Source organism: Telmatherina bonti (assembly GCF_933228915.1).
Source record: "Telmatherina bonti genome assembly, chromosome: 17".
Lineage (NCBI taxonomy): Eukaryota > Metazoa > Chordata > Actinopteri > Atheriniformes > Telmatherinidae > Telmatherina > Telmatherina bonti.
In genome coordinates, this window is record NC_136615.1 from 13,504,466 (window position 1) to 13,519,794 (window position 15,329).

Here is a 15,329-nt window from a genome sequence, read left to right on the forward strand (position 1 = left end):
CCATTATACAGTGTGTCTTTGTATTTTTATGTGCATCAGTGCTGCCTGTTGGGTTCCAATATACAAGATTTTCAACCTTAATCCGGCAGTAAACAACTCTTTGCTATGTGAAGATACGGTTGTGTATTGATGTACTTACCAATGCATGCAGCCTATCCCTCTGTGTATTATATATCTCCCCAAAAGTTCTTTATTTCATGACACTCTGGTTATGCGCGTTTCTGGTTTCGAGGTTTTTCACCACAGAATAACCCACTTTTGTCTGTTTGTCTGAAAGACTTCCAAGAAGAAATATGACTCCACAAAAGTCAGTGTTTTTTTTCTTGAATCAGGTATTCTTTTTTTAAGCTACATTTAGATTTTTCACCTCTTGTGCGACACTCAAAGGTTTGCCTAGTGTTCACATTTAAGCTCTGACGAGTATTTATGCTTTTTATGTCTTGGAAAAAGAGTGTGGTTGCTGCATATCGGTAGCCCTAATAGCATCAGTCATATTATGAAGTGTCAGAATTTTTGTAATTTGCATTTTTTTACAATACATTTATGTGTGTGTGTATATATATATATATATATATATATATATATATATATATATATATATATGTATATTTGAAAGCTTCTAGTTTGCTTTAAAGACACAATACAGAATTTCCCCGTCATTTTCCCCGTCACGCGCCTCCAATCTACGGCTAATTCTGCATTCGTCTTGTTTCCTACCTGACCTCTTAGCTCTCTCCAGCTAGAAGAAGACGATTTCTTTTGTCCCTTTTTCTCTTTCAATCTTCTTGCGTTTCTCTGCTAAATCAGCAACGCTGCATGTTCAAAACCGCTAGTTCCTTGTATAGTGCAGTTTCTCAGCCTCGGGACGCTGCTGGGCAGCAGCAGCAAGAAATGCACACGATAGATGTCACTGTGTCATAAAACAAGTCTGGGAAGCTGGGTTTTAAGGTCAGAAGTTACGTAATGGGACTTTAATGAATGTGTGTGAATCCACGGGACGGATTTAATCTTTGTATTTTATTAAGAGTTTATTATAAAGTAGTCTTTCTCAACTTAAACCATAGAAATAAAACGTCAAGTGTGTCTTAGAGCATCTTATTTGGTTTACATTTCATATGTTTTCTTTAAGAAACATTCATAGTAGTCGGAGATGTGTGTAAATCCAATTCATGATTTGATTTATGCCATCCAACATCAATTCCAGCACCTCACTGTTTATTCAGGCAAACAACGTGAACCTTTCCCATCTTACTGATTTGCATTTGTTCTGTTTGTTTTAAGAAAAACACATACTCAACTCTTGTGTCATTTTTTTTTTTTTGAGAATCGGAAGCACAGTTTCACATCTTCACTGACTTTTAGATTATGATTATCCATGAAAAACTTTCTGCAACAGCTTGTCAGCACAACGGCAGAGAGAATTGTTTGTGCCACAACATACCTTTTCAGCTTCGCCATTAAGGGAGCTAAAGCAAGCTGTTCTGTTCATAATGTATCTGTCAAAAAGCTCGCTTGCATGCACTTTTATACTGGCACCAATAACTGCTTCTCAAATGCTTCTGTTTTATTATGCCTCTGCTGCTCAGAATCTCAGCAACCCCTTTACACACAGATATATACGCCGCTTCCACTGAGCTTCCATGGCTAAACATCTCAACTGACACACAATGTCTGGCTGGAGGGCAGCACCTGACATCAAAGCTGTTTTTAGTGAAGGTCAGAAGCGTTTTCTGCATGGTGCAAGCAACGCTCCAGCTACTCATATACCACGATGGGTAGATGTGACAGAGAGGCCATTTTATTGCTCAGGTTTATTTATAAAGCACATTTACGACAACTTTGATTTGCTGTACACTAATACAAATGAAAATAAAACAACAATATAATCTGGACAATATAGCAAATAAAACAATAATCAGTCAAGAAAGTCAAGTTCGGCTTTGTTTAAAGGCTAGTAGGCAGAAGTGTGTTCTGAGCAGGGTCTTAAAAATAGAAAGAGACTGAGCAGCTCTGTGCAGAGGCAGACCATTCCAGCACTGTAGGGCAGACACTGAGGAGGCTCTGTCACCTCAGGAAATGAGTCAGGGATGCAGAACATTCAGGAGCAGATAGGTGGAAGATCTCAGAGCTCTGACCCGAACGTGTTGAGTAAATAATGCAGACAAATATGAAGGGGTCCTTTAATGCTTCAAAAACAAGCACTAAAATGTTGAAGTGCAATCCAAACATGACAGGGCTCATATGCAAATGTTTGCCTCCCAGTTGCCGTGCGAGCAGCTGCGTTTTGAGCAAGCTGGAGTCGATGAAGACACGACTGGTACAGACCACGATGAAGGGAATAGCAATAGTCCAATCGGGCACTAATCAGCAAACAAACACCTTTTTCATTTGGGGACATTGAAGGGCTGAGACAGAATGCAATGACATGTACAACATTAAGTATATAACCTTCTATAACTAAGCTGGTAAGTCCTTAGTGATGACAGCTTGTGTAATAATGGGATACTCGCAGCAAAGTCAGTGTTTATGGATTCTGAATGTATCTGTGTCATCTGGGGGCATAAAAACAAAAGTAGTAAAATGGGAAGTTAAAAAAATATGTCTATTTCACCCCTTTCTGTTTTTGTGTTTACTAACAGTATTTTTCTGGAATAACTAAATTTTGTTACCAATTTGTTTCTCTTCAGTGATCCACCAGGCTTTCTTCAAATTACTGTTTTGATTTAATCCCTTTTTATGCAGTTCTCAGGTACTTAACTTATTTTCTGCAAATGCCTAAACAGTCCACATTTCCTCATCTTTTTATTTTTCTAATGCACAGCAGGTTTTCAATTTAAAAAGAAAAGTTTATGAAAGAAAAATGTCAGAGCAGGAAATGGAATTCCACAGCTCAAAATGTTGTCCTGGAAGTAAATAAGGAAACACAGAATAAACACAAGTCCTGGCTTTCTTTTTTTTTTTTTTTCTTTTGCTGCAAATAAGTATTTATTTCCCTTCATTTCATTTTCCTGGTGACAAGATGGTCCTAAAATTGCCAACGTGTGAACCTGATGATGAACCAGAACATATGTCCTTCTTCACTTTATTCGTTTGGGAAGGTTTTTTCATTACAGGACAATGGCATCCAAAGGCCATCCAGATGATTTAAAATACCTCGGAGAGAGACAATGGGTCCCCAAACAAGTTTTGTCAGAGGGTCTGTGTCAGCAAGTCACCATAAACTCAGTATTAGACATGAAAAAGTCCTGTTGTGTTCTGTTGATGCAACCCAGTAAGGCGAATTATATGATTTTTTTTTTCTTTGGTTCTTTCTTTCTTTTTTCATGAAACAGGGAATTTTCTACACTACAAGCTCATCTGCTCACTGCTTATCATGTAAAATCTATCAAAAAAAAATGGAAAGGAAAAAAATCTAGTAGAGATAGATTGAAAAAAAAGAGTGATTTCATTATATGAGCAAAAAAGTCAATTATCATCACCAGAAAGCACCTTTTTATGGATAAGGTGGGTTTAAGTTTTAGATTACGCATTTCAGTGCGTAAACAGTAATCACTGTGGGCTGTTGGTTGGCAAATCCAAAATCCTTAACGGACATCTCACCCAACACTTGCTCAGGGGCTACAGCACTGGCATGATCACTTTAAGCTCCCTGTAATCTCTGCAGTAGATGAAGGCTACTTAACAAGCAGCCTTAAGCTCTTCAGCAGGCTTTCTGTCAACTACAGGGTGCCTGCAGCGTGCACAGACGGACGCCCTGACTGACAGACCAGAACACTGCGAAGAATCAACACATGCACTCCAAAGCTGATTGTATGAGATTTACAATCTGGCATGTCACTGTGGAAAACAGGAAATGTGCCAATAGCTTGTTAGCTCCTGGCATATACGCGCTCTGAGCACACTATGTTTGTATGTTTGGGATATTGGCAACAGATGTCACTTGATGATGCTCCACAGTGATATACCGACTACCTTTGGATGACACAGACGTAAACTAACAGGCAAATAGAATTAGTTCGAGGACTAAGTTAATGTAAAAAAGAAGAAAGATGACATCCCCTTCAAAATGATGAGGAAAAAAAAATGTATATATATATATATATATATGCAGGAGAGTATCACTCCGTTATGATCATCAGAGAGTTGAAGAGAAAGAAAGAAATTATAGAAAATCTGTTGTTTTCGCACATTTAAAATAGTTTTATTGGTTTTCAGTGGTGTCAAAAGTAAGTAGTTTTGATGTAGCAGGTTGTTTTTTTTACCATAGTTCTTCAGCAGAGTTAGTGTAGCTTCATGTCTGTTTTTAGCACACGTTTAGTAGTTTTTAACATTTTTGACATCAGTGGAAGGAAGATAAGTTTTAGCATTTGAATTAGCAATTTTTTGTTGTCCAAAATGCTTTTGTGTATGTTTTCCAAGGATATAAGGGACTTAAGAAAATGAAAAAAAACTTACACAAAAGTCCAAAAAATGTTCATGTATGTATTTCAGTTGCTCTGTATTTCAGATAAAATCAGTAAAATTAATCTAAATGCCTTTGCACTCCAAAGAAAGATCTGTTGTTGCGATAATCAAGAATTATTTTCTTGAGTTTTATACAATTACAAATGTTTTACATCACTAAGTTTTCTGTGTTTTTTTTGTAGGTAAAATTTAATTTAAAAAAATCAGATTGTTGTGAGTTTTTTTTATTTATTATTTAAAGCATAATTTCAACACTTCTATAAGGTATTATTGTCCATTGACTTTCATAACCTGATAGCTTCAGCTGTACAGACACACACATTTGAAGACACCAATATGCACAAAAAAAAACAAAACAAACAAAAATAAAACAATATAGGCACAAGTGCACCACTTTTATTGCATTTTTTAAAGGGTTAAAATGGATATTCCTTATTCAGGCTTTGGACTTGTATGAAAATTACATTATGTGTTCAGAGCCCATCACAAAGTTTTATTTGGTTTGTAAACTTTCAATGTGCAATATTCAAGTAGCCATCACAGAACATTGAAATGGAGGGGGGAAAAAATCTGAAAAATATGAACAATATGGGCCTAAAAATGAATAAATGAAGCCAGCCTTGAGGCTAATATAATCAGCTGCAAGAGGGAGATAGATCAAAGCAGACTGGCAGAGGAATTGCGAACAATTTGATTACGTTGTTGAGAGTATTGATGATATGGTGACAAATTCAACACTGTCTGATGAAAGCACTCATAAATCCACAGTAGTCGGCACAATTGCTATCTTCAAAGAGGACTGCAAACATCTGTTGGTGAGCGTTTTATAATCCTATCAGAAAGACAGATGTGCTCTAAACACAGTAGCAGCAGCAAACGAGAACAGAAGCAAAAATGCAATCTGCGAACGCTCTCTCCTCTATCACCCTCTTGCCCCTGCACTCATGCAAAAATAAATTTTGCATTTACAAGTACATAAGATTATCCCAGGTTTTCCATTTCTATCTGATTACTGCAGCATAACATAAACAAAAAATCTGGTTTTGCTTTTTGGGTTAAATGATTAAAAGAAACTGAGTTAACACAGGTACATCTTTGCTAAGTCATGTCAACACTCTTAAAACTGTGCATGGAAGTACCCAAGGATAGCTCAGAGATTTAGAACACCTAAGACGAAAGATGTTAAAAAAGATTAATTCATCATATCTGAATAAGTCATTAAAGCGTTTAACTAGTCAGGATAAATTGTGCTACCTGTCTCTTAGAAGCCTTTCTGTCACTCTTATTAAAGCTGGCTTAAGACTTTTGTGTGTACCGCCACTAATAAGTTATCAGAGATTTGCTTTTTAATTAAATAAATAAATAAGACAAACATAATGTGTTGAATATTAAAAAAAAAAAAAAAAAAAAAAAAAGTCACAAGAGTCTGTCGGGAAGCTGACTGACATCCAGATGAGAGGATTTAGCCATTTGGTTCTGGTGTGTTGGTGGGGCTGCATCTAAACCAGGGGTGTCCTAAGTTGAATGGATCTCTTTTCTGCTTCATATTAATAGGATCCAACAGCCAATGAAGTTCTGCACAGTGACAGAATAGTGTGTTGAAACAGTTGATGGATGAAAACCTGCAGGATTTGGAACCTTGAGAACCGGAGCTGTACACCCCTGATCTAAACGTTGCAGGACGATGGATCTCAACCGGACCTGGGCATCCATGCTGTAGGTCACATGGAAAGGTGCGTTCAACTCTGAAAATCCATCATACGAATTGTTGTCTTGATCTGTTCGCCGTAGAAAAAGTAGTGTGACCAAAGTCATTCGCCTGATCACAATTTCTGTTAAAACTGTCATTTGATTCCCCCAAAATCAAGGGAAATAGTAGCCATTACAAAAACAATCATACAACTGGCCGTCCTCGTAATATGTCTTGTTTGTTGTTTTGCTTTCTTTTACAAATACATGTTTGCATGTGAAAGTATAAAATGTTTTACTGAGAAATTATGTAAGCTATTCATACCGGTCCAATGGTACTATACTGATGCATGAAATGCATGAAATGCATTTGGTTATATGGTCAAAAACACATTTCCATTCAATTTAATCCAGTCCCTGAAGTGGATCTTTTTCACATGCAACGTTGTGATTGCCAAAATGACTTTTGGATCAATTTAAAAACAGATGAGAGCCCACAAGAGCTCAAGACCATCCATCCTGCTGGTTGTAGCTGCTTTGTCTTCCACCATTGTGCTATAGATGTTAATAAAACATATTGTTTGCTCACATTGTTTGCCCAACACCACAGACAGCTGTATTGCTTGATAATTCGGTCTGTTAGAAATCATTAGACCCAACTCATATAACATCACAGTTAAGGTAGCATGATAAATGTGGAGCTAAAGACAAACATCACAACTCGTTCTGCTGACTAAAGCTTTCAAATAAATTGAATATATATCTTCAGGTCTTTTTGGATGAGCATTTAAAATTGCCAGTTCATAATGTATGTTATAGGTATGTATGACATGTTTTGCACTTTGTGTCGTTCTCCCAGTGATAGAAACACACACACGCTCCTGATGTTAGAGTTTTTACGTTTGTCCATTCATGTAGATGGGGGGGGGGGGGGGGGGGATATAAAACCGCTGAATGATCCTGTCTCAGTTCTCCACAGCGCTCTGACCTTTCCCCACATAGCCTTCACCCAGCTCTAATGGCACTGATATCCTAAAGGACATAGCTGATGCTACACCTGTGATTACACTACTACAGCTCATACTGTTGGGGAAAATTGTTATGAGTTTGGTTTGTATTAAGTATTAGACATATATGCATTGATTTGCTGTGATCCTGCTGTGTTTTGTGTCTATGCACAAAGCTTTCTTTAAGTCATATGATCCTTTCCACCACAATACTCTGCACCACAGTACAACATCTCTGTGCGTGTTACTGGGGATACACATAAAAGTATGCATTCTTAACAAAAAACCTTTAAGAAATCATCTGATTGAAGGGACACACTTATAAACATCATGGATAGAACAGGGGTTTGATTCAGCTCTAATGTTTCCCTTTTCTTTGCGTTGCATAACATCTGGAGATAGGAGGTAAATCCAACCCCCCTACAAAGTCACACACACAAACACACTCTGTATTTGCTTTTTTTTTTTCTTTTTTTTTTTTTTAAACCAATAAACTACAAGATAAATTATTGAAATACTTGTGAGCCACAGAGGTACTGAAAAGCCTATACCCTGTGCTCTGAGATGCTCAAAAGGCACTCCGAGCCTCTAAAGGGGTGACAGAACATGCACACAATCGTACATTCAATCTCAAACTTTTTCATTTCAGTTCTTAGCTGAATTGAATATTTGAGAAAGGATTGCAGTGCTTCTGATAAAAGCACCATTTGATAATGCAGACCCATGCTGCACTCTGATATATCTACTCTCATTCATTATTAATGGCATGGTCATTTTTAGTCCCTTCCTTTTAACAAATAAAATAGTAATAATAGAAGACATTACCCTGAGCCATGAGGCTGTATTTAAATGGCATTTGAAATCTCTCTTTACTGAAACATGTCGACCACTTGCCCCAAGGATTGCTCAGTAAGAGCTTTTATATATAAATATATATTTATATGCAGCTTTCAGTATTTCTGCCTGGCAGAGAAAATGTAAGCACATATGAGGACATATTTACAGTCTGTAGACATGCATGTTTCTCTTTATGCAGGCGTTCTGTCAAGATATTGTTGCATATTGCTAAATAATGCCAAACTCATTTTCTACAGGCAATATGTGTGGTATATGTGTCCTTGTGTGGCAGGGGGTGTGGAGAGCAGTAATGACAGCTCTTTTCCTTTATGTCCTATCTGCCATCATCCCTCCTTCCACAGTAGTCTGATGCTCTCCAGAGTGTTGAGTTATGGCAGCAAAGAAATACCAACCAATTTCCTCTGACAAGCATTCACATCAAACAGCAGTAATGTTTCCTCTCCAATCCTCTCCTCTCCTCTTTTCTCTTCTCCTCTCATCTCCTCTCATTATACCATCCTTTCATTATTTCTATATTTTTTAGTGCAGGAAAACTTAAATATTTCAGGTTTTGCTTCACCTAAAAGTAATAACAGGAGGAAGTCACAAATAAAACTGAAATGCACATGTTATCTTTGCACTAGTTTGCTCTTGACAACATAGTCCTCTCTGGCACAAAGGTTATTCAAGTTGTACACTGTAGAAATGTTTTGCCATTCTTCAAAGGATTATTTATTTATTTATTTATTAATCTATTTATCTATTTATTCTAGATGAACTTTGCTGCAAGCTTTGTTACTTTGCTGTGTTACTCTTCCTTTTTCTTAAAAATACCTCAGGCATTTTATTGGATTGTAGTAAAGTGACAAACTCTGCCTAGTCATGTTTCTTTTCCTTCCTTTTCTTCAGTGAAGACATGGTTTCTGTGATTGTGACGACATATGTTGGGATGCTGTGCTGTAATAATTCTCTCCTGTCTGTTTTGTGTTGGGAGTCAGTCATGGAGCCATCTGTAAGTTTATTCTTCTCAGTTTTTAAAAACTACATTGTGCAAAAGCTATCCATGGTGTGAAGGTGATCCCTCATACATTTGCATTGGATACATTTTTGTTTTGGTTTTGTGGCTTTTTTTTTACTTATATTTTGATTTTGTCTAGGAGAAAAATATACGTCAAAAAGATTTTATGGTAACAGAGTAATTCAGGTTTGAATTATTTCATAAAAAAAAAAAAAATGCTTTCATCCCCAAAATGGGTTTTTCAGTCAAACTCTATTAATCTCAATTTAAAGTCTAGTGATTGTCAGACTGCAGCTAAAAGCAGATAAAACAAAATGGATGCTGTTCTCGAACAAAAAAAAGAACATCCACTGAGTTTGTGCCTTCTTACAATTTTCTGGCCATTGTGACAGATGAGAAACTTATTTTAAAATCAATTTAAAAAAAAAAAAAATCAATAAAAAGTAAGACCATATATTTTGTGCTTCTTCTTCTACACTGAATGCCAGGAAGAAACTTGTTGCTTAACCTCTTTTACCTGACAGCGACCATGGCGACATCGTCTACATGAACTCCTCTGCGAGCTCACTACGAGTTATACCAGCCGTAAACCCCTCCCTCACCTTCGCACATTGAACATTATCTGGTTATAACTATCTATCCGCTGACTTTTGCAACAGTATCTTCATTTACAAATCCATCCTTGAGCTGCTGCCATCATATTTATCCTCCTACCAGCTACTTAGACAGAAGGAAAACACACTATGCTTCCAGGATTTTCTTACTTTCAATGTTCCCTCAGTCTGTACTGAGCTTGGAACCAGGTCATTCTGTTACTCTGCTCCTTTAACTTGAAACAAGATACAGCAGGATAGCAGCCCACCTTGATCCCATTAGGGGAATTTAACTTCTTCTCAGGGGACAAGGGAAAGCATCTTTAAATTGCTCCAGTTTTTAGTGCGTTTTATTTATTCAGTTTTAGATATAGCCTGCTTTTACCTTTTAAGAGAACTCCAATTTATATTTTGTATTGTTAGAGTCGTCTGTAAATCTAAGTAAATGTTCATTTTCTCTGCCTAAACAGATTTCTGTTGTAAATGAGAATGTCTCAAGGGAACTACCTGTATAAATAGCTTAAAAAAAACAAAAAACAGAAAGAAAGAAAGACTGCGAGTTAGGTTTTAAAAGCCGTAGTGATTATGTTTCCCCTCTGACGCCAGGTACAGACATGAGCACAGCTCCAACACCAAGCATGGTGTTCTCAGCAGCTTTTGTTGTTGTTGTTGTAGAAATACACATATTTGTCTGTGATCTGAGTCATTATGCCCCAGAAGATAGCCTCTACATGTGTAGTTAGTGTAAAAACATTATTTTTTGTGTAACATTTGTATCCAAGCAGTCAAAAATTGGCTTGTTGTTAGCTCCTTACACTCCATAAACCGTACCATTACAGTTTTTCTCCCACCCTTCTCTCTCTTGATCTCAGAATAAATTGGAAAGGTGTAGTGAATCGCCACCTCTTTTTTTTATTCTGATCCCTGAGGGAAACAGTTTTATTTTACTGCTTGAAAACGTTTTTTTCTTTAAAAATAATGAAGAGGCAACACAGTGAAAAAAAAAAAAAAAAAAAAAGGAAAAAAAAAAATCAACCAATGAGCAAATTATTGTACCGACAGGTGCAATAGCTATCCTCAAGGTTTTACTATTTAGTGTGTAGTTTTATGCTAAACTAACCTTCATTTAAATACTAATTTCTCTTAAACATGACGTTGGAAAAAGGGGCGTCTGTAGGTGGTTGTGCCGAGTTGGTTTGAAGTTTGGATTTTGCATGATGGGAAAAATTTCCTTTGAACATTTTATATTTTGATTGCTGAAGATGACATTTTCTTAGACATTTTCTTCAAAAATTTCTTCAAAACCTCAATTGTTTCTTTTTTTTTCAGCGCAAATACAGCAGAAGAGAAAGATTTTATTAAAGGGTACGTCTGAGTTCTTGCCTCACGTCCACCCCCCCCCCCCCCCCCCCCCTCCCCATTTAAGATCCAGATATTTTCATAAAGCCCTCTCGTTGTCTCCTCAGAGTCCTGCTTCTTCCAAAGTAAACTGTTCATCTTTCAGTCTGTCTGCAGCAGTCTCCGCAACGGTATGTCAAACTATGCTAATGAGGTGGCAGCATATGGCTCATTCCTTATTTAAGCTCAGCAGACAGTAAGCCACTCATCTTACCAAGAATCTCACTACCTGCTCCTGTTGGACTTCACAACCCTGATCTCTTAATGAGGCTCAGAGATTATCACAAGCAGCTCAACACACCAGGAAGGATCAGTAAGTGCCACGTTATCACCTCAATCTGAGCTGCTATGTAAATCCTTTTACTAGCTGCCCAACAGTGGTGCAACCTTTGAAACGTGGAGGAAGGATGCATGAACATACACTCACTCTCACAAGCTGTTTTTCCATTGGGCCACCCGCTCTGTTCCAACATTTATACATGCATAGATGGACACACACACACACACACACACACACACACACACACACACATAAACAAATCTACCCACAGACATGCCTGCATGCATGCAGCTCTGCTCTACCATGCGATACTAAGCATCCTGTCACTCTGACGGTCTCACTTTATTTGATGGTACGAGGCTATAATCTTGCCTATCTCACATACTTATTGACACATTTACAGGTACACACACAACTTACTGTAATGCCTGTTAAACGGTGACTTTAGATAAAAGTTTGATTTTGCCTGTGTGGATTTAAAAATGGAAACGGGGTCAAAGCCTTCTGTTATCAAACCCCCTCTCTCATGAAACCAGCTGGCAGTTTGGGTTCAGGAAGCAGATGCCATCTCTATTTTTAAGATTAACCTTAAAACCTACCTTTTTTTTTTGACAGCGTTATAGTTAGGGTTAGCTTGGGGGACCCTTAGTGATCTCTTTAATGATGCTGTGTGGCCTCAGGCTGCAGGGGGAAGTGTGATGATGCAGCAGACACCTCCCTGCACTTTTTCCTCTATGTATAAATAATTGACATTGTTGTTATTATTAGTGCCTCCTTTTTTTTTTCTCCCTGGTATCCATGACTAAGAGTTATGGTGCCTGTTGACCCCTCTTTCCTATCCTTTCCACCCCTAACCGGTTGAGGCAGATGGCCGCCTTTTCAATATTCAAACCTGCTTGAGAGTTTTGATCCAATTAAAAGGGAATTTTTCCTTTCCACCGTTTCCCACCAACACTCAGGATGTAGGATTAATGAATCTGTTGGTTTCATCAGATTTGTTCTTTGACAAACTGGCCTATATGAACAGAGTTGTCACAAAGTGCACTAATGGGGACCATGTAGTGAATTTGTTTGAATCGGATTGTAATTGCAATACAGTGAAGTGGGCTGAATTGGAAAGTGGTTTTAAAATGTCTCAAGGTGATCTTAATGTGAGCTGGTATAAAAATCTTACTGAGTTGTTTATGGTGCAAGTGCAAACAAAATGATGTATTATTACTAAAAAGCATCACAGACTGCACAGCTTAAGGAATATTTTGCTTTGCTACATTTCTTTTAATCATTAAGATTGACACTGCACATAAATGCAAGTTATCATCACATCTGTACACAAACAGCTGAAAGGTCGTTTGCAGGTAGAGGACAGCTCCTTTTCCATGCTGCTGTTTTCACATTCATTATAACCCTTCAGGAAACAAAGCAACTGAGTAAACTTTGCATTTTTACAGCAATTTATTGTATGGTGATAAATGTGCACTGTCCCCTCCAAATAAACTAACAGAATAAATAATAAATAACACAACTTTCTAACACTGTACATACCAACAAATTCAAAATTTTCCATCCATATGCTGTCAAAAAGACAGTAGCATATCTATAAATCTATAAAGCTTGTAATAACTAAATGCTGGAAAGTATTTATTTCCCAAGAAAACATAATGGGACATGGTTTTGGCTTTTCTTGTCTTACACAAATTTAGATATCAGCCATTGCACACTCTCCCAAACTGTAACACAACCGTTATTACTGACTGAGAAAACAAACATACAAAGGAAATAGAAAAACAAATAAAAATGTGATGGGTTTATGTAGCTGAAATTTTAAACTGAAAGTGTTACAAGCCTTGGTTTTCTATTAGGAAGTGCTCTGCTTTCCCTGAGGACTACAGCAGTACACTTCAGAACAAAGACAAATAAATGGCTCCAACCAGCAAGACTTTGTGCGTGCAGAGTAAAACGCATCTGAACTACAATTCCAAATATAACCTCAAACAGTCGTGTGTCAATGTTTGTTCACCTTGTCTTGCTCCTAAACGATGCAGCACTTTGAGCATTTAGTCTCACTTAAAAAGTGCGGCCTGCTTAAGTATGTCTTAAGCAAACAAGAATACACACACACATATTATATATATATATATATATATATATATATATATATATATATATATATATATATATATATATATATATAGGCATAGAAAAAAAAAGTCTTAAATGTTAATGTGTCTAGTGTGTCATGTTTTATTTTTAAGAATAGAAAACTCTTTTTAAACATCACCTTAAAAAGGGGAAGGAAGACTTATCAGAAGCAAGATAAGGACTTTGTCGACATTAATGGAAACAGGTTATTTTTGTTAGTTTGAGGCATGATGATGAATCAGTTTGCACTTCTCTAAAAACCTGAAGCTTTACCTGAATATGCTGGCTGCGCATGTTTTCTTCTCTGAACTATACGTACATCTGGAAAGCCATGTCAGCATCAACAGGTAACAGGTACTAAAGACATGTAACATGGTTAATTGAATGTGTCTTGTCATGTAGTTTTCTTTATTCAACACGTTTTATTTTTTCCTCCAGCAGTGAACTTGTCAAAGTTTTACTCAAATTAAGAGAAACGTCCCATTTTATGTCACATAATCAACTGTTTTCATTTAGCTCTGCTAAAAAAAAAAAAAAAAAAAGTGTCTTTCCTTTTCTGTAATAAAAGTAAAGCAATAACTGGAATTACAGTGAGAGATAAGAAAAGAATAGTGTATAACATGTACTGGACTTAAACAGAAACAGATCCAGGCTCAGTGAATCACCCTTTTCGGTGACTTTTATAACACAGAAGTGGATTCATAAAAGTGGACAGAGTGAAAAGGCCTGCAGCTTCTTTCCTTTCTGCTGTTTTCATCCTGATTAGAACTTTGGAATAAACTGAGTGGATGTTTCTATTATATGGAGAAACAGAAAAAAAAAAGTCAACCCTTGAGTTTGTGTGTGACCACAAGAAAAAAGGGTGTGTGTGCTCTGCTCTGACTCACCGTCCAGCCACCTCCGTCGGTGGTCATGTCACAGTAAACCTGGAAGCCTGTTGGGTGGTGAACAGGAAATATGGAGTAGATTCCATCTTCTCTCTGACCGCTGGCGTACAGATCACTGCAGTCACGGGGGCGTGAGCCTGAGGAAATTCATTTCATTCATTTCAACATTTTTATTCTCTTTTCTTTTCCATAATATATTGGCAAATCCAAAAAACAACAACAGAAAATATACTCAGTGTTTTGCATACAGTTTTAGTATGTACTCTTCATAAAGCAGTTCCGATTTGAATTTCTATAAATGAACGCGCATTTGCGCCACTTTGGTTTCTGTTTACAATCATGCACTTGTGAGGCACATAAATACAGAAAACTTAAGAAAATTAAAAGCAATTTGTTTCATTAATAGCATGAACATGTTAGCTGATTCAGAAAGACGGGGTGGTGGGGGGGACACAGTTGTAAAAAATCAGTGGGAAAAAAAAGGTGCAGGTTAAAATGAGGACAGAGATGTATGGAAGAACAGAAGAGATGATGAAAAAAAATGATCAGTGAAAAAACAAGACTTGAGGAGTGATGCTGATATCTGATGGGCAGAACTCAACAGAAGACATGACACTGACAGGCAGAGCTTGTAAAAAACAGAACAGTAGCACCCTTGTCTGAGGCTAAAGAACCTGTTTTACCCAAAGGACACTAAGTCTATTCCCAAGGAAGCAAGACAGGAACTCTGTGATGAGGGCAGCGTTATAGATTATGCATGCAGCCTTCACAGGGTCAAACTCCTGAATTTAAAACAGCTGGGAGAGTTCTTCAAAAGGCCATGCAAAATCTTTCTTTTTCAGTCGCTACATGTTAGGAAATGTTTGCCCCCCACGAAGCTTTTCTGTTTCTCAATGTAAGCCTGGGCTAATAAGTTCCAGCTTTCATCATCGTCACACATAAATGGTAAAATCCCCGACTTCTCCTTTTCATCACAGGAAGGTGAAACCGTCTGAGTTCCATAAGGATGGAGAAAAA

The 15,329-nt window shown here is 37.3% G+C and overlaps 1 protein-coding gene across 1 annotated transcript in view; it reads right to left on the reverse strand.

Annotated features, from left to right (window-relative positions):
• The window catches only part of fibcd1b (fibrinogen C domain containing 1b), a gene marked incomplete at both ends in the record, with an annotated part of 125,649 nt that overhangs the window by 49,636 nt on the left and 60,684 nt on the right, over window positions 1–15,329 (reverse strand). Inside the window, one exon of the mRNA XM_079256931.1 lies at window positions 14,313–14,449. Coding sequence (XP_079113057.1) covers window positions 14,313–14,449 — 137 coding nt within the window. The remainder of the gene's footprint in view (window positions 1–14,312; window positions 14,450–15,329) is intronic.